Source organism: Phoxinus phoxinus (genome assembly GCF_949152265.1).
Source record: "Phoxinus phoxinus genome assembly, chromosome: 20".
NCBI lineage: Eukaryota > Metazoa > Chordata > Actinopteri > Cypriniformes > Leuciscidae > Phoxinus > Phoxinus phoxinus.
Genome location: NC_136895.1, coordinates 7,348,902 through 7,376,532, shown reverse-complemented (window position 1 = coordinate 7,376,532; position 27,631 = coordinate 7,348,902). Strand labels below are relative to the sequence as shown.

At 38.0% G+C, this 27,631-nt stretch overlaps 1 protein-coding gene across 1 annotated transcript; it reads left to right on the top strand.

Annotated features, from left to right (window-relative positions):
* The first annotated feature begins 484 nt into the window (after positions 1-484).
* Positions 485-26,507, top strand: rnf13 (ring finger protein 13). Its single transcript, XM_079592112.1, has 10 exons — positions 485-806; positions 2,790-2,926; positions 3,005-3,085; positions 9,303-9,428; positions 14,375-14,462; positions 16,916-17,006; positions 17,269-17,374; positions 17,455-17,548; positions 24,200-24,280; positions 25,584-26,507. Exons 2-10 carry the CDS (start codon positions 2,813-2,815, stop codon positions 25,949-25,951), a joined length of 1,149 nt encoding a protein of 382 aa, XP_079448238.1. The 5' UTR covers positions 485-806; positions 2,790-2,812; the 3' UTR covers positions 25,952-26,507.
* The last annotated feature ends 1,124 nt before the right edge of the window (positions 26,508-27,631 follow it).

Here is a 27,631-nt window from a genome sequence, read left to right as displayed (position 1 = left end):
ACTAGTAATAATTGAAATGTAGAGCTCTCTAATTGAATTGTTACTAGTAATAATTGAATTGTAGAGCTCTTTAATTGTAATTGTTACTAGTAATAATTCAATTGTAGAGCTCTGTAATTGGAATTCTTACTAGTAACAATTCAATTGTAGAGCTCCATAATTAAAAATGAATGGAAGTCAATGGAGACATATGACTCGTAAAAAATAATTTGTAGAGCTCTCTAATTGGAATTGTTACTAGTAATAAATTAATTGTAGAGCTCTCTAATTGGAATGGTTACTAGTAATAATTGAATTAGAGAGCTCTCTAATTTTAATTGTTACTAGTAAGAATTTAATTGTAGAGCTCTCTAATTGTAATTTTTACTAGTAATAATTGAATTTGAGAGATCTCTAATTGTAATTGTTACTAGTAAGAGTTGAATTGGAGAGCTCTACAATTTAATTCTTACTAGTAAAAATGAAATTACGACGAGTAATGCTGGGTACAATTTAAGCTAAAACGGCTTGCCATACACGTAACTTGCATGTTAAGTTAGTTACCCAACACACACTGTCTCCCAGTAATACCAAAAGATCATCTCGGGTCGGCCCTGCGTCGCTAGAGGGCGCTGTGTGTCGTTCAGCAGGAGTGTGTGTGTTGGTGTGAGTGAGTGTGTGTGTTTTTGGATCACTGTTGACATTCAGTCTGGCCTGCCGACCATATGAGCTCGTACGAAGCGGTTTAAAGCCTATAATTTCACTCAGCTGTAATGTCATCGGGCTTTATTATACACCAGGACCAAAGCGCACAGTCTAATGTAATGGTAAGTCGCTGTCTTATCCTGTAGTTTTATTTTAATCTTTCTCTTTGCTGATAGAGGCACAGTCACGTCGTTTGGATTATTTGCGGTTCACTTTGATCATTTTCGCCTTTTCCGTGTCAGTGTGAACATCGAGATGTTTTATAATGGCATTTTGACGTGCAGACTTTGGTAATGTGATGTAACGATAGGTTTAAAGTAGATCGTTAAGCTAAAGTGTGTTAGCCAGCGTGCTAATACATTCACAGACCAGTGTGATTTGCGACATTAAGTCAGTTTGAGATGAAATAATGCAATGTCAGTTCAAACGGTCTTGTGCTTTATATGCATGTAATCGTTTTGACTGGTGGACTATTTATTTTTTACAGCCCGGTGTTTGTACAATATGCCGTTAAGAGGAATAAAAAGGAAGTTTTTGCATGATCAGATAAAGTAACGTTAGATCATTTAAAACTACACAGAAGTAAACATTTAAATGGATGACATAAAAGGGTTTATTTAAGGTTACATAAACTTGTTTGTTCTCCAAAAGTCTGTTTATCTGTAGTAAAAAACACACTGTATAACTGTATTTTTTGCTGTAAAAAATTAAAATAAAACGTACTAAAGTGTAGATGACATAAGCTGTTTTGGCCGCTGCGACTTATTTTATTATTTTATTGTATTACAATTTCAATTGTATTATTAGTCTATCATTATTTTGAATACTCACAGTTTAGTACATTGCATATTTGCTACTATTGCTGTGTTCAGCGATAAATAGGAGTGGTTTACTAAATATAGGCGTTGCTTACCTGTGATTACGACGACAAACGGCATTGCAAAAATATCGATTATTTTGGTAGTTCAGCCTTAAATTCTTGACCCAGCAAGAAATTGACATGGGTCAAGGTTTGGCTGTGTATCATGGTCCCATTAGCCCTGCAACTGCAAACGTGGCCAAAATAAACGTTCTCAAAAATACATTTATAATCAGGGCTTGACATTATTATTATTTTTTAGCTCACTGTGGCTAGTGGTTTTCCAAAGTTATTAGCCACCCAGCATTTTCACTGGCCACAATTTTAACACCGATACCATGGGGAAAAACTGCCATATAGATATTTTTAGTATTATCTCATAATTTGGCAGAAGGAATATTAGGCTGCTGTCACTTTAACGGTCACACATGCGTTTTCTTTCTCAACTCTTTATGTTCATCTAAAACACAACTCACTGTGTTTACGTGAATACTCGATAAGACCGGCATATTGACATTATTTTGTATGTATTTCACTGCTTGAGCGCAATAAGCAGCAATAAAAAGCTCAATTTATTTATCAATTAATAAATAAATATAAATGTATCACACCAATTTAGTGCTGAGAGGCGGCTTCATGTGTGCGCACTTTGGGTGTGAGCACAAAATCTGCAGAAAGAGTAACAATTATGCACAATACGCGCAATCCATCGCTGAAATTAAAGCTCTGTAACACCAACAATATTCATCCGGAGTAAATGAGTGAGGGGAGGCGGGTTTGTGTGTAACTCGCTGTCGGAGAGAGTCATGAGAGAGCGGCTGGTATCGTGTGTATATCAGTTGAAAATGAGTATCGGAAGCGTGTCAATTATTTCAGATATTCGAGAAATCTATATTTTTTTGATAACACTACATGGCACTTTATTATTTCTGGTGCCTTTTTAAAAGACTACAATTGACAAATGTATAAAGTGGGTATTATGAGGGCCTGCGTTACACGCCGCTGCTGACATACACCTGCGTTTGGCGGGTGTTCATGTCAAGCCCTGTTTATAATAGCAAGCAAATTGCTATCAGCTCATTATATTGCAAGGATTATTTCCCCAGTGCCCAGTTTTTTAGAGGGGATTTTTTCTCATCTGCTTCCTGTGAATGGACAAACATGGTGGATTTGGCCCTCAGAAACAGGAAATGGTTTTGAAGGGGACTTCCTGTTGACGTGTAATGTGTCAGCTGTTTATTTGCAGGTGTAACTGAAGCGGATCTGAAGATGCTGCTCTCTTTGGGGATGCTGATGCTCTCTGCCACACAGATTTACACCATTTTCACGGTTCAGATATTTGCCTTCCTCAACCTCCTGCCTGTGGAGGCTGATATATCAGCTGTAAGTTTCTAACACTACAGTGCAACATTTAAACACACGGTTGTCGGACAATAATTAATGGTTGCGTTTGTTTTTCAGTATTCATTCGACAATAAAACCGAGAGCTTTGATGACCTGCCGGCTCGGTTCGGCTACAGGCTGCCCAGTGAAGGACTGAAGGTGAGTTTGCTGGATGATATTGACGGTCACCCGGTTATCATGATCATACATTTATGATCTGCTGTTATGTTAATGCAGCTTGATTACATTTTTCACTGTTGAATTTTTGAACTCACTGTTGAAGTGTGTGGTTTATTAAACATGACTGTTGTGCCTGATGTAGGCATGTCCACATAAGGAAGTTTGGCCATCATTGGTCAGATCACCTTAAACACAATTATAAATATTGTTATATTGTTTTATGTAATTAAAATATTTATACATTTTGTAAATTTGTAAATTTTGCAAATCATGTGCAAATACTAATCCATTCTTTATATATATATATAATAGGGCTGTAAACGATTAATCGTGATTAATCGAATCCAGAATAAAAGTTTGTGTTTGCATAATATATGTGTGTGTACTTTGTATAATTATTTTGTATATATAAATACACACACATGCATGTATATATTTAAGAAAAATTTGTTATTTATATATAAAATAGGTCTATTTATATATAATATAAATCATATAAAAATATATATGCAGTATATAAATGCAAATATTTCTCAAATATATACATGCATGTGTGTGTATTTATATATACAAAATAATTATACACAGTACACACACATATATTATGTAAACACAAACGTTTATTTTTGATGCAATTAATCACGATTAATCGTTTACAGCCCTAATATATATATATATATATATATACACACAATATATATATATATGTATGTGTGTGTATGTCATTCAAAAGTTTGGGGTAAATACATTTTTACTCCACAAGGATGCATCAAATTGATCAAAAGTGACAGTAACGACAATTATAATGTAACTTTATTCATTAAAGAAACCTCAAGAAAGTGTATTTGTGCAATATTAGTTTACAACCACAACAAAACAACAGTCCAGTAAGTGTGTCATCAGATGCATATTAAGTCTACACTATAAGTGATCATGACAGCCCTGGCCAGATGAGCACGAGAGGAGAATTATGCAGATGTCAGGTGTTTCTGAGACGTGGAAACGGGGGCTAGCATTCAAAAATAGCTGTTTTGACCGGACCCCCTAGACCTCAGAGTCGGTGATTGAGTGGGTCTGGTGGCAGCACTGACCCGGTCCCGTGTGAAGAGTGGAGATGACTGACCCAGAACTGCTGCGCTCACTCCACGGTGCCTTACTCTCATCTGCAGAGAGAAGACCTCAGCAGAAAGCCATCAGAGGAGATGTGCATGCCTTCTCATTTTTTAAAATCGGTTGCCCGAACGACTAGTTGACTGGCCGATCTTAAGGAAACACTATATTAAGAAACTGATTTGTTTCTTATTATTAACAGATTTGTATAATGTCAGTCTATTGGCTGCTGACGAACATACTCTACTTTGCCCCTTGAACACTGTAGCTGAGACTGGAAGAGGTTGGTTTGTGTTGTCGACATGTCAGGACGCTGTTTTATGCGTTGTGAAAGCAAATCCACTTTGTTGCACTTCCAAAGGATGAGGACTCTTGCTCAAATTGATACGGTAAAACCAACGCCATTTTTACTGTTCGTATCACTGTGTATCGTGCGCTGAGGAAGAGATGAAATTCAGATATGTTTCGTTTTTGACAAACACTATAAGCGGTTGACCAGCAGAAGAGTAGACCAATCACAACAGACTGGGCCATCTGACCAATCAGAGCAGAGTAGACCAATCACAACAGACTGAGCCATCTGACCAATCAGAGCAGAGTAGACTAATCACAACAGACTGGGCCATCTGACCAATCAGAGCAGAGTAGACCAATCACAACAGACTGAGTCATCTGACCAATCAGAGCAGAGTAGACCAATCACAACAGACTGGGCCATCTCACCAATCAGAGCAGAGTAGACCAATCACAACAGACTGAGTCATCTGACCAATCAGAGCAGAGTAGACCAATCACAACAGACTGGGACATCTGACCAATCAGAGCAGAGTAGACCAATCACAACAGACTGGGACATCTGACCAATCAGAGCAGAGTAGACCAATCACAACAGACTGGGCCATCTGATCAATCAGAGCAGAGTAGACCAATCACAACAGACTGGGCCATCTGACCAATCAGAGCAGAGTAGACCAATCACAACAGACTGGGTCATCTGATCAATCAGAGCAGAGTAGACCAATCACAACAGACTGGGTCATCTGACCAATCAGAGCAGAGTAGACCAATCACAACAGACTGGGCCATCTGATCAATCAGAGCAGAGTAGACTAATCACAACAGACTGGGACATCTGACCAATCAGAGCAGAGTAGACCAATCACAACAGACTGGGACATCTGACCAATCAGAGCAGAGTAGACCAATCACAACAGACTGGATCATCTGACCATGAGGTTTGTCACGGGCGTGGAGCTCTCGGCGTCTCGAAAACGCCATGCCGATACTGATCCTCATTTTAGTTCTCCTTTTTTCCCAAAGTCTGCTTGCCATGGTCCATAATGTTTGAACGAAACAACAACAGCGTGAGCGCGCCTCTAAACATTACATTGTTGTCCACATCTGTCGCCATGGTTACTACGGCAGCACGAGCAGAAACCAGGGATAACGCGGATGTTACGTCAGTGACGGGCGACAAGTGAACAGGAATCCCGGCAGTGTTGGGTATAGTTACTTTGGAAAGTAGTTAATTAGGTTACAACGTTACCATCAATTAAAAGTAATCAGTTACGTTACTGCGTTATCTATTCATAAAAGTAACGCGTTAGAGTACTTATGCGTTACCAAAATTAAAAGCCGTTTGCAGCGCCTCACACATGCTGCAGCTTGATTTACAGACACGGCCCCCTTTAAATGCACCTAGAAGTCGTGACTCCTGGCAATGAATAACGTCAGTCATCCGACTAAAATAACACTGCAGGATAACAATAACAGGAAAGACAGTCATAGGCTATTCCACATAGCGTTTTGTTTATTTATTATCACAGAACATATTAATCAAAATTCACACCTTCCCAGCCCGGGTAGTAGAGATGCGCGGATGGGCTATTATTTCAATAAAAAAATCAATAATTATAATGGCGATATTATTTCAGTATAGAAATGCAGACATCCCAAGTCTATCGGAAGTTCCGGGAGTCTCCCGCATATTGATAGCGGCTCACTGCGCCCGCGAATTAGTTAAAATCTCCGGAATCTAGAGCGAGCGCGCTCGCGAGACAGAGTCTGTGCTCCAAACCGCGCAGCGCGTGCACAGCAGAGAGGGAGAGAGAGAGAGCAAGAGACTGCGCGCGTGTGCCTTAATGAAGCTGGAGGGCGGTGGGGTATTGAAGCGCAGAAACACTGTCTTGATCCTGGGGAAAAATTTTTATTCGGGATTTTCCTTTCCTTAAAATAACGGATTACTTTAAAAAAAAAATAACGAAGTTACTGATTACTTAACACAAAAATTACTGATTACTTACGCACAAAACTAACGCGTTAAGTTACACATTTCACGAAAAAGGTAATTAGAGTACTCTAACGCGTTACTTTATAACGCGTTACCCACAACACTGGATCCCGGGACGGCCAATTATTTAAAATGGAAATTTCTCTGAAATTAAAAATCTTTGGGAACTTTTGGGATATTGTAAGTACACACCTGCAGGAAATATATCACAATGTGCAAGTGATCTTTGTATATTTGATTACAAAATTCCTACATATTGTAGCTTTAAATGAACGCATCATCAATGGAAGATCTTCAATCCTTTGTTGCTAGGTTACGAGTCTCTGCCCACCGCGAGGCTTGATGTTCGTGTTTACACGTCAAAGTTCGTCAAATTTGAACCCAGTGCAAAATTCGCATGGGGGAGATTCTTCACTGCGCCATTTCCCATTAAAATAACTGGTTTCTGCGCACACAAATTTTGCTGAGCGACTTTAAACGTGATTCAAGTATGATATTATAAGAACAGAATTAATAAACTGGCTTTGATACACATTTGCAGTAGTTTTCTGTTCCTGATTCACTGAGCGACACCAAACCCCGTGATGTGCTGGCGAAACCGTCACAAATCACATTACTCCACATCTGTGGCACTTCCCCATTTCTGTGTGACTTCCCCAGCTTTCACACTCAGCAACCAACTTTTTCAACATTAGTTGCTAAGCAACAGAGTTCAGCTGGACACGTATCGGCATCTATTTTTGCTAAATATTGTGTTGGGAGGTAATCCCTGCTCAGTCTGCTCTGTTCGGGAACATGCTAATCTGGCCAATCACACTGGAGCCGCAGCAAACCTGTGGCATTACAACTCGGAGACGCACGAGTGCCGAGAGCCACAGCTGGGACAGGAAGTGGTGTCTGACCACTTCCTGCTCGCCGGTCTGTGGCCGTTACGTGTGTGTGTGTGTGTGTGTGTGTTGTTTAGAGACGTGGATCGGCTCTGGATATACTCCAGGTCTGCAGGGTTAGGGGGCCGGACACTTTTCCTGACTCCATGCTGTGGAAAATGTGCTGGTTATTGTTTACAAAAACTCAAATTATGAAAAATTGTCTTCAATATGTGAAAATACCTGAATTTAAATAAAAAGTAAATGTGATAAATAGTCCCAAAACCAAACCTGAAATCGATTAAAGCTAAATAGAAATATATATATATATATATAAAAAATAAATAAAAGGACTTAAGCATAACAAAATAATTAATTCACAGCATTTTTTAAAAATTATATATATATATATATATATTTTTATTTGCACTGATTTTACAAGTCCAGCTGATAATAATTAATTAAAACTAAGTTAATTAGTATTTTAAGATAGTTATTTATTAATGGCTTAATTATCCTTTGGCTGATAACAATAAATGGCTAATATTAAAATTATATTTTGTCTGAATACTTTTACAATGAAGCCTAAAATCAAACGTTTTCAACATTTGATTATCATTTATTAAGTATTTCATATAATTATTTATTTATATATAATTATTAAAATTCCATATAATAGTGTATTACATTTACCGATATAAAGCGCTTTCATTATTTAATATAATGTTTTAATTAATATGCATTTAATATAATTGTTTATTAATAATAATCATATTAAAGGCAGATTATTCAAACTTCTATTATTTTGTCTAAAAAAATGTAAACGTGGTTATTTAGGCATCACATTAAAATGTAAAGTATGAAAAATGAATATACTTTTTTATTTAATATAATTAAGTTAATACACATTTAATTATAATAATGGTTATAGAAGATGATTTAAATTCCATACAATTTTGTCTAATTAAGTATGAATTAAAATATTAATGTTTTAAACAAGTTTAGGCATCACAACAATATAATTCATGCATGAAAAATAGATATTCATTTTTAATAATTTAATTTTATTAACACATATTTAATATAATCATTTAATAATGACAAATGTTATGGCTAATTATTAAAATTGTCTAAAACAACTTCATTAAAATCAAACATTACAGCAATAAAAATGTAACATGAAAAATAAAAATTACGGTTTTCTTTTAATATAGTCATTTAATAATAACGGTTGTGTTATGGCTGATTATTAAAATCAATATTTTGTATAAAAAAAAACTAAAATGAGTTGTTTTAAGTGAATTACTTCATCATTAAAATGCACAATCTGAAAAATGGATATTTGAAATTTTAAATTACCTAAAGATTTAACAGTGTTATTAAATTATTGTTTGCACTTTATTCTACAGTACATACTCAGTGTACTTCCCTCAGAAAGCACTGGTAATATAACTACATAAGGTTATGTTTATAGGGGTAGATTCAGGGTTAATATATAGTTATTACCCAGTTATTGTAATTACTGTAATAATTATGTACATGGCATGCGGAACAGGACTTGCTTTTTTAAGAAAACCATGTAAGAAGATCATCTGATAGGCGATATTTAGTGAAGCGTAATGCAACTGTCATCGAGGTGAATGGTGTCTTTCATGTGTTCAGACGCTCTTGTGTTGGAGTGTGTGTGTGTGTGTGTGTGTGTGTGTGTGTGTGTCCTCAGTCATGCGCTGGCCTCATGCCTGGCTGTTTGCATGGCCCGATATTCCTCAAAAACACGAGGTGTCCCACAGCATAATGCGGGCGAGAACTGAGTCTTGTAACATGTTTGGAAGTGTGTGAATCCCAGATGTAAGAGTGTTGTGTTGTAGTGTGTTTCCTCCAGCAGAGGGCGCTGTTGGGATCCGCACTCAGTCTGGTTTAATGTCCGCAGGGTTTCCTGATCGGCGCCCGTCCCGAGAACGCCTGCGTGCCGATCGAGCCGCCTCCGCTCCGGGACAACCTGTCCAGCGCCTTCATCGTGCTCATCAAGCGCTTCGACTGCAACTTCGACATCAAGGTACGGCGGCCGCGCCGGCGCCATCAGTGCACACACACACCATCAGTGCACACACACACCATCAGTGCACACACACACCATCAGTGCACACACACACCATCAGTGCACACACACACCATCAGTGCACACACACACCATCAGTGCACACACACACACCATCAGTGCACACACACACCATCAGTGCACACACACACCATCAGTGCACACACACACACCATCAGTACACACACACACCATCAGTGCACACACACACCATCAGTGCACACACACATCTCACTGAAAACATCAATTCATAATACTTGACTCATCCAGCACTTCATTTCATGGTTTCTTTATCTTAGTTGCACTTTATTTTAAGGTGTAATTATACATCAAAGTACTGAGTAATAATAATTTACTACATGTACTTATTATAGGCTTTTGGTTTAGGGTTTGTTGCATGTAATTATGCAACTGTAATACACATAATAATGATTATATAGTGGAATATAATATTTGCAGATGCAACTTTTTATGTTAATTATGTATTAGTAAATGGTGAAATTAACAAACTAAGATTATAAAATGCTGTAGAAGTACTTTTCATTTTTAGTTTAACTAATATAACCTGTTATCATATTTATTAATATTTTGAATTAGCTTTTATTTTTATATTTTCATTTTAGTTTAAGTTTTAGCTTCATTTTAAGTTTTAATTTCTGCTCTATTTCAATTACTGAAAGATTTTTAATAGTGTTGGCTTTAGTTCAGAATAACAATGCTGATTTCATGCTAACAGTCTATATATATATAATATATATAATTAAAAATATATATTTTTACATTGAAGGATGTTTTAGAAAATTATGAATATTTTTACACTCATCTATTCAAAGTGTGAGGAAACGGTGTTATTGCTTTTTAATGGTTACACCACATGACATTTTTCACATGAAATCTTTCTGTTTATAAATTGTATGAAAATATTTCAAAACCATATGAAACCAACATGAATACAAATTGTATTATTAATTCTAATGTGGCATTGTGCCAGTTTTGACTGATTAATCATCATTTGACACAATGTGTGCCAGATGTTAAAAATTATATAATTCTTTTCATAAATTATGCATTCCTTCAGTCATTATAATTTTTTAATAAATTATAATTAAAATATATTTGTTTACATTAATAATGTTTATTTTTTATACAGTTATACATTTCATTTTTAGATTGACATGCATAATATATATATATATATATAAACACACAGTATATATATATTGTTTTTCCAAATAATTTCTTAATACATTTTATAAATAATATCTTCACGAATTAAAAATATTTGTTATAATTATATTTCTATATATAGAAATATATTCTATATTCTCTATATATATATATATATATATATATATATAATACATTATAAAATCTCTAAAAGTGTATTAAAAAAAAAGCTTTATCAACTAGACTTTTTTTTAGAAATTCTGAAATACGTTTTTTTAATTTGTAACTTGTACAAAAAATGTCCTACTACTGCTACTAAAAATACAAACGAGGGTAATAAAGAAACATCCCAAGTACGCAAATGCGCTCCTAAATGCAAAGCGCTCCCCCGCTCTTGAAGAGTGCCTCAGTGCGCACACGCTTCCTGCTGGCGGCAAATATGCAAAGACGTCAAGAGTCGGCCTACAGTTTCTGTTCACCTGCAGGACTTTGGACGACTTCCAAACGTAACGCCTGTCGCATTTAGCTCAATGAATACCTCAATAAACCGTTGGGCGAAGTTAATCATCTACAGCGCTGTGGAATTTTGTTTACCTTTTTAATGTGGAGAGAGAGAGAGTGAGTGAGAGAGAGAGAGAGAGGGAGAGAGGGAGAGGGAGAGAGGGAGAGAGGGAGAGGGAGAGAGAGAGAGAGAGAGAGAGAGAGAGAGAGAGGGAGAGTGAGTGAGTGAGAGGGAGAGAGGGAGAGAGAGAGAGAGAGAGAGAGAGGGAGAGAGAGAGGGAGAGAGAGGGAGAGAGAGGGAGAGGGAGAGGGAGAGAGGGAGAGGGAGAGAGGGAGAGGGAGAGAGAGAGGGAGAGAGAGGGAGAGGGAGAGGGAGAGGGAGAGAGGGAGAGGGAGAGAGAGAGAGAGAGAGAGAGAGAGAGAGAGGGAGAGTGAGTGAGTGAGAGGGAGAGAGGGAGAGAGAGAGAGAGAGAGAGAGAGGGAGAGAGAGAGGGAGAGAGAGGGAGAGGGAGAGGGAGAGGGAGAGGGAGAGAGGGAGAGAGGGAGAGAGAGAGAGAGAGAGAGAGAGAGAGAGAGAGAGAGAGAGAGAGAGAGAGAGAGAGAGAGAGAGAGAGAGAGTGAGAGAGAGTGAGTGAGTGAGTGAGTGAGTGAGTGAGTGAGTGAGTGAGTGAGTGAGTGAGTGAGTGAGTGAGTGAGTGAGTGAGTGAGGGAGAGAGGGAGAGAGGGAGAAAGAGAAAGAGAGAGAGAGAGAGAGAGAGTGAGTGAGTGAGTGAGTGAGTGAGGGAGAGAGGGAGAGAGGGAGAGAGAGAAAGAGAAAGAGAAAGAGAAAGAGAGAGAATATGGTGGAAAAATAAAAGTAAAAAAGCATTCAAGTTTGACATCTTTTGCAGTATTTTAATATTTTTCTAATTCAATCCGTTGAAGTGGTTTGTCCACTCGATGCTCCTGATATTATATCTGCGTCCTTCACGTGACGTGAGTGTGATAGATGTTCATTCCCGAGGAATGTCTTGAATGCTGTTATCTCTGTCTGCGCAAACATCCACTGATCACTGATCCAGCGCCGCCAGAATCTGACTCACGACCACGCTACGAAGAGCACAGACTTTACACAACACAGGAATACTACACTGGGATGTATTTAGCAGAGATTTGGGTTGTAATATTGGTTGTTTTGCATTTGAGTGACAATCTAGTCCTGCAATTCTCAGTTCTGCCAGGAGTGGCCGCTGTCGTGCAGTTAAAGGGATAGTTCAAATCAAAATCAAAATGATCCCGTCATTTACTCTCTCAATCCTAGGTGTGTATGACTGTCTTCAGAAGAACACGTTCAGAGTTATAATAAGTAATATCCTGGCTCTTCCAAGCTTTATAATGGGAGTGAATGGGGGGCGAGATTTTGAAGCCCAAAAAAGCTCATTCATCCATCATAAAAGTAATCCATACGCCTCCAGCGGGTCAATAAAGGCCTTCTGAAGCACAGCCATGCGTTCTGTAATCACTGGCTTCAGGTAACGGCCGCACGCGAGTCTAGTTCCGATGGAAGAGTGACCTCTGACCCGACGCATGACGAGTGACCTCTGACCCGACACACTCACTCTCAGAGGTCACTCTCACTCTTCATGCGTCGGGTCAGAGGTCACTCTCACTCTTCATGCGTCGGGTCAGAGGTCACTCGTCATGCGTCGGGTCACTCGTCATGCGTCGGGTCAGAGGTCACTCGTCATGTGTCGGGTCAGAGGTCACTCTCTTCATGCGTTGGGTCAGAGGTCACTCGTCATGTGTCGGGTCAGAGGTCACTCTCTTCATGCGTCGGGTCAGAGGTCACTCTATTCATGCGTCGGGTCAGAGGTCACTCGTCATGGTCGGGTCAGAGGTCACTCGTCATGCGTCGGGTCAGAGGTCACTCGTCATGGTCGGGTCAGAGGTCACTCTCTTCATGCGTCGGGTCAGAGGTCACTCTATTCATGCGTCGGGTCAGAGGTCACTCGTCATGGTCGGGTCAGAGGTCACTCGTCATGTGTCGGGCAGTGTTGGGGAAGTTACTTTTAAAAAGTAGTGTTTGCTCGTTACTCGTTACTTCTTAAAATAGTAATCCGTTACTTTACTTAGTTTGATCAAACATTGATTAAAATTAAGATATAATTAATACAAAACGAAATGCACTTTAAAGAAAGGCTTTCTACAAAAACAAACTTAATGAAGTGGCCAAAAGCATGTCTGCCCAATCCATTTGTCTCCCGATCTTACTCATGCTTTTCACTATAATCAACATAGATTAAATTAAAAAAAAAAGTGTATTTTATTTAAACAAATATTAAACTAAATCGTTGTCTTTAATGACTAGGCTACAAGACGTAGGCCTGTTTGCCTACAGCACAGAGTACACTGACCGCTCTGCTACAGCCTCTGTCACGTACCGTGTGGAGCTTGAGACTATTGCAATCGCGCAGCCGAGAAGAGTGTCGCTGTCAAACCTGTCCCTGGGAAAAGTCACGTTGTGGCGAATTGAAAAAGTAACTAAGTTCCGTTACCAAATTTTCAGTAGTAGCGCGTTACATTACTTTTTACCCGAAAAAGTAGTTGCGTTACTGTAACGCGTTACACACAACACTGGTGTCGGGTCAGAGGTCACTCTTCCGCCAGAACTAGACTCGTGTACGGCCGTTACCGGAAGTTATAGTTTGATTAGTTATGATTATAGTTATGATTATAGTTTATAAAGTTATAAATATGGATATTTGTCTTGCAAAAACGCATGGCTGTGCTTCAGAATGTCTTTATTAACCCGCTGGAGGCCTATGGGTCACTTTTATAATGGATGGATGCACTTTTTCGGGCTTCAAAATCTCAGTTACCATTCACTCCCATTATAAAGCTTGAGCCAGGGCATTACTTAACGTAACTCCGATAACGTTTGAGTCATATTCACCTCCTAGGATTGAGGGTGAGTAAATTATGGGATAACGTTTCACTTGTGGGTGAACTAACCCGTTAACTGTGGTTAGGCTCGCAAAACCTAGAAGTAAAAGCAGGCTGTTGAAATGAATCGTACCAAAAACAAGATGAGGCTGAAATGTCTCTGACAAAAGCAAGTTTGTTAATCTCTCCTGCACTAATCTTCTCTGATCGTCAAGCTTACTGAACCAAGCCATACATGTGTCATGCAAGAGCAGTGTGTGTGTGTGTGTGTGTCTGAACACAATGCTTCTGTCTTCATCCTCGTCCTCCTTCAGGTCCTCCATGCGCAGAAGGCCGGCTACAAGGCGGCGATTGTCCACAATGTGGACTCTGATGACTTAATCAGCATGGGATCCAATGATCGTAAGTTCCTGCACACGAATGCATAAAACATGTAGCGGAGACACAGCTCATGTGTTCTGCTGTGGGACAATGCTGTGATTCACAAACCCCAGCCTCTGTGCCGATAATAACCGCTGCTGTATTTATGAATTCTGACCGAGTCGTGGTGCCGTTCAGGACGAAGCCATGAAGCGCAAACTGGAGGAACCGGCCTCCAGCGCTCTTGAGGGAATAGCTCAGCTAGTTAACTCGCCGTAATGTTGAATCAAAACAACTTTGGACCCCATTGACTTTCATTATATCAACTAAGACAGCTGCAAATCATCTCATTTTAGTATATGTAAATTAGTGATGTCAAAAAATATCGATATTTTTAAGTGGCGCTCACATAAATCAGCCTTTCAAACAGCTCGCGAGTACCAAATTGAGTTAATTTCCATGGCTTAAGCGATCAAATAGACTCAAAATGATGTTAAAATGCCCATATTAACGAGTTTTCAGGTAAACACAGTCAGTTTTGGAAAGGGAATAGTTGAGAAAGAAAACGCATGTTGTGTAACAGTATATTGGGTCCGTCTATAAGCTCTTAAAGTGACGGCAGCCTGATAAACTTGCTGCTGTCTGTCATTAATATTAATCAAAGAACAAAACAAAGAGAAAATCACTCGCTGCTCTTGACTGAATAACTTGTGTTACTTTAATTGTAAGCATTACGCTGTATTTAATTTTTCACAATGAAGACTATCCAGTGTTTTTTTGCGTTTGATTACTTTCTGTTGTATTTCTGACCTGAACACTACCGTTAGACCCATCTGAAAAACTTAAAGCCATGTTCATTTCATTTGTCTCTTTATTCTATTGTATTTATGTGTTATAATTTGCTATTTGCTATTTATTGACTGTTTACTCGACTTTTTTGTAAATGTAAAGTTTCATATAAAGCCTCCATGTGCTGTGTGTAAGCTATTGCAACAAAATTGCCCAAATTAAAAAAAAAAAATGATGAGATAATAATAAAAATATCTATATGGGAGTTTTCACCAAGTCCCATGGTATCGAAAAGGGTATTGAATATTGACATTTTTCAAGTTATCATATTGAAGTTAGAAATTCCAGTATCGTGACGACACTAATGTATATAATGCTACTGAATTATTACCATATTTCAATCATGGCAACTCTCCAAATAGATTGAACAGTATTTTATTGATAAGAATGACGTGTAGGATTGATCTTGAGCAGATCCTCAAATATTACACTATGAAAAACAACAAAGATTCAGGTACAAATTGTAAACTTTTAATTAACATTTGTCAAACATTACAAAAGAAAAAAATATATGAACATATGATTTATGAAAATGTTTTTTAACCATTTTTTAAAACCGTTTTGTTTTGACAATTTTTATTATTATTGATTAACAGTATACTGATGTTTTTTTTTTTTTTTTTTACATTTTATGCTTAGAACATCATAACTGAACAATTTAATTGAGCTGTATAATGAAAATAATGTTTACTTGTCCTAAGTTGGCTCAACTTTTGTTTTGTAGACTCATAAAGTCAAGAAGTTACTTCTGACATGATGAGCACACAGCAAGTGTGTGTTTTCTGCATATTAATTTCTTGCACTTCACACACGGTGCTGGTTTTGCTCTCGCACTTGGATGGACACACCTCACATCACAAGTGCCCTGCCATACATAACATAAATGTTTTTATTTTGTGTCTGTACAGTTTCTTTTGAATAGCTGCCTATGAGGGTCAAATTGACACTATTAGTAATAGTACGGACGTATAGTCATTTTGTTTGTATATGTCAAAACACATCCGCATGTTGAAACTTTGCATGCATGTTCATGATGATAAATGAGAAAAAGTCACAAAAATATCAAGAAAAACAAAACAAAGGTTTAATTTTATTTCGGGTAGCTTGAAAAAATAAATGATAGCTAATTTTTACAATCTGTGGCTGACAAAATATTTTTCTGTATTGAAATAAGTATGGAAAAGCAAATTTTTTAGCTTCATAAGGTAGTAAAAAGCCACAATAACAAAATATAACCAATAAATGTTATTATTTTGGGTCGGTACAGTTGCCTTAGAGCGTTAAAATATGTGGGTCAAATTGACCCGCGAACATTACGAACGTAATTTTGTTTGTATATGTCAAAACACATCAGCATGTTGAAACTTTGCATGCATGTTCATGATGATAAATGAGAAAAAGTCACCAAATTTCAAGAAAAAAAAACATAGGTTAACCAGTATTTCCAACAACTAGAAAATTGAAACGGGTCAAATTGACCCGCAACATAACACAAGGGTTAAAGTGGAGATACAATCAAAATTGACTTGTTAAATTTTAAAACGCACTCCAAATGATACGTTTACAAGGGTTTGTTTAAAGAATCAAACATGCAAATGTACATTAAGAGATTTAGATTTAATCTGATTCAGTTTGTGTTTTTGCAGTGGATATTCTGAAGCAGATAGACATTCCCTCAGTGTTTATTGGTGAAGAAGCGGCCAACTCTCTCAAAGAGGATTACATCTATGAGAAAGGGTGAGGGCTCAGATTTCACTACTGAATACTTCACTGTTCTGATGCTTGCTTAACAGAAACATCTGCTGCGGTGGCAGTCACATGACTCGAGAAAACGTCTTCAAATATAACATATTCCCAAACTAGCATTACTAATTTTAGGCTATATTCTCTGAAAATAATTGAAAGGTTTACATTTATATATCTACAGGATCAACTTCTTGTTTACAGACCTGTTTAAAAGCAATGTCTCACACACACAAGTCTTGCTTTGTGTTTTCAGCGGTCATGTGATTCTCATGCCGGACTTCAGTTTGCCTCTGGAGTACTACCTGATCCCGTTCCTCATCATCGTCGGAATCTGCCTCATCCTCATCGTCGTTTTCATGGTGAGTCGCGGTTGTGTGTGTGATAAAAACAAATGAATATGTTCGTTTTGACTGACGTATTTACATCCTTTTAATCTCAGATCACAAAGTTCGTGCAGGACAGACATAGAGCCAGGAGAAGTCGCTTACGCAAGGACCAGCTGAAGAAACTCCCCATTCACAAGTTTAAGAAAGGTAAGACGTGTATTAATAGGATCAAACACTGAGAATGCTCTACGGTTCAGTGGCCAAAATACATAAAATGTCTCGCGCAAAAATACAGGACTGACAACCGCTGAGTAATGATGCTGAAAATCAGCTCTGATCAGTAAATTACACTTTACTAGATATTCACATGGGAAACCGTTATTTTAAATGGTACAAATATTTCACAATATTACTGGAGAGAGATTTGTAATCTGATTTAAACTCCATTGAAGAAATACATGTCAGTAAATCAGGCCATTTTAAATTAATTCAGCATTTGTAGTTCCTCTGGAAATATAGAGAAATTCCCTTCCAAAGCCATTTCAAAGCAAATACATACTTTCCCAAATAAATATTAGTTAAGGCGAGACACGGCAGGCAAAAACATGTTTTTTTTTTTCACTGGTCAATTTTGAGATTTTGGGATATTTGTCTTCAATAACATGTCTTCTTTCAGACTTGTGGTGAAAAAAAGTCAGAAATCCACATTTAGGTCTTTATTTTACTACACTTTCAAATTCAACAAAATTTGGCGTTATGAATCAACATGATCCACGATCTCTGTCTGCACCCGTCATCACACACACACCGCTGGAAAGCGCTCTCTCTCCTGTACAATGCTGTCGGATCCAAATATGGTCATTTTCCTTTTATCAGCAACCAATCGTGAAAGTAAAAGGGCTGAATGCGCAATCTCATTGGCTGATGATAAATCTTTAAAGCCGTTTTCTCAAAATGACTTTTCTCTCATTCTCCAAGTCCGAAATCTCGACTTCAGTCGCACCGATATACACCAAACCTTCCAGTCTTGTACCTAGTTATATAATGAAGACATTTACTGAGGGATTTGTAAATATATTTTTCCTAGCCTGATTTATATAACATTTTATTCAAAAAAACATGGCGAAAATCTATTTTTTTAAGGCTATTGACAGTATAACAAAAGTAGATATTCATAAATCCCTCTGTAATTTTTTCCCCATCTAATATGTGAACACAATGAAAAAATAATTTTGAACCTGGCTTTATCCAATACTCAGATTTCTTTTTTAATATATGCAAATTAGCGCATATTTACTTAGATATTGCCTAATTTGCATCTTTAAACATTAAATTACAGAAAACTTGTAATACATTTTTTCCTCATCTTAATGTAGGTAAACAACTGGGAAAGTTTCATGGTGATTTCTGCTAGTTAAAAATATTACCCTATTCACCTGTAGTGTCTCGCCATAAAAAAATATTGAGATAATACATTTTTCTTTTGTTTTTGTAAACGGTTAACATTTTCTGATCTTAAATGTCAAACATCCCAAACAAGTTGATTTTAAAATGGCTGTCTGGTCGTGTGTCTTGTTGGAAAATGCAGTGTTTTTAATGTTCAACACAAATGAAGATATTTTCAATTCTGTGCCTCCATTGACAGTCTACGCAACTACCACTTTCAAAACACTAGAAAGGTAGTAAGACATCATTAAAGTAATCATGTGACTCCAGTGGCTTAACCTCCATTTTATAAAGGGACACGGGTGCTTTGTTAGCGCACAAAAACCCTTTATTTACGTGCATTTTACAACTTGTTTATTTGCGCTAACAAAGCACTCGTGTCCCTTCATAAAATGGAGGTTAAGCCACTGGAGTCACATGGATTACTTTAATGATGTCTTCACTGTCAAAATATAACTTTCAGCCGCTGTGTTTTGATGTTGCTGGGCCGTCAGCATTTTCCGTGCGGGGCGGACAGCCTGGCATTGTGTGGGCACGTGACGAATGTGGGTGAAGTGTGGCATTCCCCAACCACATCAACACCGTGAGCATTGACTGCGTGTCCGCATGAGTGAGCATCTTGCTCAGCCCGCTCATTTTCCCTGACTCCTGTCGAGTTTAAGGGATTTAGGTTACGGATCCTCCTTTAGGTGAGATCTCGGGAAGCCAGTCTTTTACGCTTCAGATACTCAGAGCGAAGTATCAGTGTGAAGGTCATTCGAAATTGTTTCCATCTCATCGGTTCACCAGATGTCATGTGGATCATTTATCTACCACATTATGAGTAAATGCCAACTGGACGCATACTTAAAAGTTAGTTAGGCTTTATTTTCTGTATGCAAAATATATGGATATGAGCGAGGCAGCTTGTCTAAAACAAGGATGTTTAAACTACTCTCTTCTTTGGCCAATGAATCGCATTACGAGTGTAAGGAGGAGGCGGAGAGAGAGTTCGTAACCATAGCTGTTCAAAAGCTTGCAAAATAACTTTTCTGCAGACTGAGCTGTTTAAAGACCCGTTCACACCAAGAACGATAACTATACAGATAATTATAACGACACCACAGAATCACGATATCATTCTGTTTATGATAAGCACGTGCTGCAGTTTTATCATCTGCCGCTTTAAATGATCAAGCTCTATGAACTCTTATTGGTTATGTGTCTTTATATTTTTTTTAGCTGAAAAAAATATATAGTTCGGATAAAAGTAACTTTCGTCAGTGACGATAACTTCGCCATTCTTCTAACTTTTATATTTAATTTTAATTGTATTACTACAATTTTAGTTTATAGATATTTTTTTTCGGACACAGGCAGAATCGCTTCTGACATAATTTTTTTGCGGCAGTAAGTTACGCACATAGATATACATAATAAAGGCTAGATGTCTTACGGCGGAGTCTCTAACGTCATCACCCGGCGGCCATCTTGTCACAGGCAAGCTTTCTGGCGGGCTCTGTGGTTCCTGATGTAAAGTGAGTGTTCGGCACGAACACAAATCCTCTTATCTCGCTTGGTTTCTTACAAAACGTTATTAATGTGGCTATAATTCTGGATGCTTGAACATTGAAATGTATAATATTATAATTATTCATAACTACGCAGTGTCATAACTACATCTCTGACGTTTATAACAAACCAACCCGTTTGAAAATCGGTAGAACATTTAGCAAGTTATGGTTATTTAAAAAGTACATGCTCCAGTAAAACACAATGTTATGAGTGAGCGAGCCGACTGTGGCAAGATGGCCGCCGTGTGCGGACGTCGACCTCCATTGGCCAGCAGCACGGACGAGACATCTAGCCTTTATTACTGTATATGATATCTATGGTTACGCACGCTGTTGTTGTTTTTTTACAAACTTTTTTTGATGGTTGCCTACCAGCGTTAAGGCACAATAGCGCCCCCTGCACTGTTGGAGTGTATTAACATGATATCTGTATTACAATTTTTTTATATCCTTATTATCGTCAATACCTGTATATTACAACACCCCCTTAATTGAGACCTTTGATGTTAAAAGCGTTTTGTCCTTATAACATATTTTATTAGCATAGTATGTAACGTATTCAGTGTGGCGCGGTGAAACTGGAAAAAAATTTATATCGTGCAAAAATTGATTTATTTCAGTAATTCAACTTAAAAGGTGAAACTAATATATTATATAGCTTTATTGCTTATATATATAGTTTTATCAATACTGTGAATTTGGACACACTTTACTCTTGTCTTTTACGTACTGTATAGTAGCGAGTTATACGTGTTCGAGTGTATAGGTATATTTTCTGCAGAAAGAAAACACTAAACGAGCATTGTTTACATTTTCATAAACCAGTTTAATATTCAAAATATTAACAATTTCAGCATTTAGGTGGAAAAGCCGTTTGTTGATCCACTGGCGCAACTTACCCCAAAGCATGTATATGATGTATAGTCCTCTCTAAATACACGGGTGCATCCCTTCAGTCAGCTAGATCCACCCACTGACACATCTTACCCCCATCACACAGACGTTTTACCCTCGTTCCCTCCTCTGCTGACGCGCTGGTTTCCTTCATCCGCTGCGGTGCTGATTCATCAGTCCGCCACGCTGACCCCAGTGTGTGTGTTTCCCGTCGTGTGACAGCGCAGACTCCACCGACAGCTGCCGGAAACACACACACACACTCCACCAGCAGAGCGCGCAGATCAAGACGGCTCGGGGATTTCAGACCTTGAGAATTGAACGGTTATCTGTAGCGGGCTTAGCATCTCAGTGTAACAAAGGCCCGGTTTACAGCTGGTGTTGAGATGCGGTGTGGTCGATCGGATCACAAGAGGACGATACTGCATACAGGTGTAAACGGGGTCTACAGCGTTTTGAGCTTTTCCACTTTCAACCACTTGGCCGTCTGCCGGAAGCTAGTTATTTTAGCTAATAAAGTTATAAATATGGATATTTTTCATATAAAAACGCATGGCTGTGCTTCTGGCCTTTATTAAACCCCTGGAGTCGTATGGATTACTTTTATAATGGATGGATGCACTTTTTTTTTGCTTCAAAAAAACCTCTATTCACTCCCATTATAAAGCTTGGAAGGGTCAGGATATTACTTAATAATAACTCCCGATTTTGTTCGTCTGGAGGAAGATAGTTATACACAATGTTTTTTCCCCATTCCTGATTTCTAACACACACGCACCGCATTCGGCTTAATCTCAGAAAGCAGAAACGAAAGCTACTGTGTGTTTTTCCCTCGTCTCCGGTGTGTTACCAATTGCGTGAGCTTATTTCGTTCATTAGACCGAAAGATCTGAAAAAACCCCCACATACATTTACCCGCCAATAGACCAAAGAAACCAGGACAGAAGAGGATGAAAGTGGACAAGAGACAGATTACTGCAAATACACTGAACAAAATTATAAACGCAACACTTTTGTTTTTGCGCCATTTTTCATGAGCTGAACTCACAGATCTAAGACTTTTTTCTATGTACACAAAAGGCTTATTTCTCTCAAATATTGTTCGCAAATCTGTGTTAGTGAGCACTTCTTTGCTGAGATAATCCATCCACCTCACAGGTGTGGCATATCAAGATGCTGATTAGACGGCATGCTTATTGCACAGGTGTGCCTTAGGCTACCACAATAAAAGGCCACTCTAAAATGTGCATAGAAAAAGTCTTGAGTTTAGCTTATGAAACATGGCGGCAAAAACAAAAATGTTGCGTTTATAATTTTGTTCAGTGTATATATCACAAATATTGAATATGTCTAATGAATTTGCAAATTCAAATCAATGTTGGTTCCTTTTCTTTGGCCATAAAGTCAGCACCAGTTTATCATGAGTATTGGATATGTTGCCCAGCAGTTAAAACGTGAAAATGGTCGACTACTATGAAATGGCTTTCGAACATTGCTCTGGGTAACCCAGTAGTAGTTTTTTTAAATCCGAAATCATGAACATCAGTTCTGAACGAGTGAAGAATGTGCTCTGCGAGGTCATTCGCTTCACAAAGTGTTCAGATGTTTCAGTTTTAAACTGTGAATCTGTAGCATCCAAACCTGTTCCTACACTGTAAACTCTCCAACAAACCCCAAAAGCAGAGAGCACAAATAAAGCCTCTGGCGTCCTGTGGTGACAGATATAAGCTTATCCATATACGGTCACACACAGACATGGTGGTTGGAGAGACCGTGTTCGTTTACGGCTTCTGTAAACACCGGCCATCGGCAGAGTGGCTCCTTCATTGGTGGAAAGAAATGTGGAAAAAGGGCAGAGGAATTCACAGGGAGGGCAGGACAAATTCCTGGACTTATTGAGACTGGAATGTTTTCCTTGATCCAGGACACACAGGATCTGAAGAAACGCTGCAATCACAAGTGTGCAGATCTGAAACCCATTTCGTCAAGATATCGATGTAAAACGGCATCGCAATTTATTAATTACGGCGGTCAAAAATAAGCCGTTAACGTTGATCGCGTCAGTAACGTGGGAAAAGTGTAAATACTTGCGATACTGATGCATCAAGAGGATCCATCCTCAAAAGATATCAATTTTTATAACTAGTTGTGAAATGTGCAAAAAAATTGGTGGGGGAAAAATGAACCGACAGCTCATTCATCACTATATTACTATATACAACACAAAAATTATGCATATAAATGTGGCACTTGTTATACGAGTTTGGTCTAAAAAAAACTTTTTTGTAGAGCTGCACAATATATCGAATTTATCGGAATATCGCAAATGTATGTATCGCAACAGTTTGCAATAAATGGGGTCATGAACAAAAGACCATTTTTTTTTAGCTTTAATAAGTATCAGGATATATTTCATTCATACAGTGAAAACTAAGCAATGTTTTATTTTTATATTTTATGATTCAATATCTTTTATTAAATAAATAAACACTGATGTTCACTTTCTTGTCATAAAAAGAATGTGAAACACATGTAGGATATATCATTTTAAATATATTTGAAAGATAATTTAAGTTTATTTTACACACTTTAAGCATTATCGTATCGCATATCGAATATCGCATTATTTAAGGAGTTTTCGCATTTTTCTTCAATATCGCACAGCCCTACTTTTGTGTGAATTTTTTTAGTTATAAAGCCTAAAATGATGGCTTTCAACTATACTATGAAGTTGAATGGCTATAATTACTCAATGCATTACTAGAAACTGAGAAAAATAAAGATATCAGTAGCAGAATGAAATATCAAATATTTAAAATATACCGTCTGTGTTGTTTCTACATTCATTTGGAGATTCGGTGTGAATGTGCATTCCAGTATAAAATATTACACATTTTTATGTTGTGTGCAATTAATTATAGACAAATGTGACTAATATCTACAGCGGTTTCGTACTGTCTTCTAGGGGATTCCTATGACGTCTGTGCCATATGTCTGGATGAGTATGAAGAGGGCGACAAGCTTCGGGTCCTGCCCTGCTCACACGGTGAGTTTCTGCCGCTCGGTCCGCTAATAATGCAGTTTGGGAAGTTTGAGTTTACAGCCTCATATCAGTTAAAGGATGTTTTGGATTCAATGCAAGTTCAGCTCGATCAACAGTGTCTGCTTTTTGTTTGTTAACTACCGGTAATAATTTGGGTCATAGAAACAGTTTTTTTGTGGTAAAACCGATAGTTGCCACAGAGCATTCGCTGAAAATGTGACTCAGGACATTCAAGTTCAGAATAATAATTAGAATAACTCGTATATGAAATTAAATCAAAGTTATACAGGTGAAACTCGACAAATTTGAATATATCGTGCAAAAAGTTTATTTATTTCAGTAATTAAACTTAAAAGGTGAAATTAATATATTATATAGACTCATTACATGCAAAGTGAGATATTTCAAGCCTTTATTTGTTATAATTTTGATGATTATGATGAAAACCCCAAATTCAAAATGAGAATATTGTGAAAAGGTTTAATAAGCTGTAATCCATAATCATCAAAATTATAACAAATAAAGTCTTGAAATATCTCACTTTGCATGTAATGAGTCTATATAATATATTAGTTTCACCTTTTCAGTTGAATTACTGAAATAAATGAACTTTTGCACCATATTCTAATTTTTCGAGTTTCACCTGAAGAAGTAATTTATGAAATTTGACCCTAAATACATTCTCAACCCGTACATACACACTACTTACGGTACACTGTAGGCTATATTCAGTTTTAAAGGGAAATGAAAATCAAGTCATAATTTACTCACCCTGGTGTTCAAATGCATTGGGTCGTTCTTTCTTTTATGGACCATAAAAGGAGATTTTGTAAATAATGTCCTGCTCGCGCTGGTCCATATAATATAATAGCAGAGAATCGAGGCCGGCGTCAAGCAATTTAAAAAAGACGCAAAAGTGTCACCGAATGATCCCATGCGATACGCGTCTTATATTCCAAGTGTTTTTTTATTTATTTTTTATAAAAAAATTATTTTGTGGAAGAACGTTATTATACGGCATTAGAACGACACCAGGGTGAGTACATTATGACTTGATTTTCATTTTAGGGAGAACTATCCCTTTAAGATTCATTTTAATTCAATTTACAGTAGTCAACATTTGAAGTGAAAAGATCATCAAAGTTGTCCTGGGACAAGAACGAGTATTGTTCAAAATGCATGTATAGCTTTGATGAAAGGTTTTGCTCCACTTCCGATGTTGACTACTGTATATGTTTAAATGAGCCACTGATAGATCACGTTTGTCAGGATCTCTCGCACTAATTCTCTCTGCACCACTTATCAGCCTATCACTGCAAGTGTGTTGACCCGTGGCTGACCAAAACCAAGAAGACGTGTCCGGTGTGCAAGCAGAAAGTGGTGCCGTCCGACGGCGACTCCGAGTCCGACTCCGAGTCCGGGGACAGCGGCGGCGAGGAGAACGAAGTTTCGGAAAACACGCCCCTGCTGCGATCCCTGGCCTCCACCAGCGCCCATTCCTTCGGCACCATGTCCGGCTCGCCATCCCAGCGCGACGTGGAGTCGTCGGACTACGACGAGCACAGCGACACCACCGACAGCGACGAGGAGGTCACCGTGGAAACGGTCACCGTGGAAACGGTCGTCGTACAGCTGCAACAGGGGCGCCCCGACAACATGGAGGCCGACGCTTAAACGTTAGCCAATCACGACTCGGACTCCAGTACGTTCCACCGTCACTTACAATTTATCGTTCGGACTTTAACGTACAGCAAAATTTTCTACAAATCACGAGTCCTCCCCCCATCCCCCACTCAAAAGATCCTGCGAAATTTATCACGCACATTTTTGCCAGCCTCCGCAGACGAGCGTCACCTCTGGGAATGTAATTTGTGCTTGCTGACAAAACGCCAAACTCATCTCAGACGTGTATCCGACCGCGAACAACTGCATGTTTTATACGACACAACGAGACTTTATTATTGAACTTGTACTGACACTGATGTCACACTTTTAGTTCGATCATTAACAGTGGAACCGTTCGAAATATCAGTCACTCGAAGTGTAGTTTAACATCATTTATGTACTGTAAGTAGGAAATAAGTTGGAGGTTTTTGTTTTGTTTTTGATAACCGTGTCCAATGTCTGTTTGCCTTTTAATGTTGCTTTACTGTAAATATATCTTTCTGCTCACCCTCGTTTCTAAGTAGTCTATATTCATTTCTCTTCATGAATAAAATACTACACCTTTTGCTGTTCTCGTCTCGGTTTCTCATCCATCATTTTGGAAAGTGGCACATGGTTTTAAGATATATATGTATAAAAAGTGGATCTATAAGGGGGAAATAGTTTAGGTTTTTTATAACTTTTACATTTGTGTGCAAAAAAAGGTCCTCAGAGAAATGTTTTGTGCAATAAAACTTCTCATGAATAATTTCCATGTGTGCAATAAACCCTAATCGCATTTTAGCTTAATATCTCTCTTTTTGTGATCGTTTTACACTTTTTCTTTAGGGGAAAAAAAGATTGTAGATTTCCTCAAATTCTGTGTTCATTACCAGATAATGAAATGTTGCCCTATTAACACCTGAAGATATGGTAAAAGTATGGCTACATGATATACCGAAATATTGCAAATGTACATATCGCCATGGCTTACGATAACAATTTTAATACTTTAAAGATTACGAAAAGTCCAAATTTTAGATCAAACGAGTAGACTGGACACATGACTGTTACAAACTTGTGACATGCTTATGTAGGAACACTCCACTTTTTTGGGAAATAGGCTCATTTTCCAACTCCCCTAGAGTTAAACAATTGAGTTTTCGAATCCATTCAGCCGATCTCCTGGTCTGGCGGTAGCACTTTTAGCATAGCTTAGCATAGATCATTGAATCTGATTAGACCGTTGGCATCTCTCAAAACAAAATGACCAAAGAGTTTTGATATTTTTCCTATTTAAAACTTGTCTCTTCTGTAGTTAAACCGTGTACTAAGATCGACAGAAAAAGAAAAGTTGTGATTTTCTTGGCCAATATGGCTAGGAACTATCCTCTCATTCCTGCGTAATAATCCAGGAACTGCTGCAGTACAGCAGCGCAATGATATTACGCAGCGCCTGAAAATAGTCCCCAGCTCAGTCACTTCCAACGTGACCGGCACTGAGTGTGTAATATCATTGCGCTGCTCGTACGGCAGCAGTTCCTGGATTATTACGCCGGAATGAGAGTATACACACACTTGTCCATATACACACAAAATGTCAAAAACACCATCTTGGTGAGTATTCACATAAGCACAGTCAGCGATGTCTTAAGTGGACTAAACAGTTGAAATAGAAAGCACACGTGTAACAGTATATTGGATCTGTGC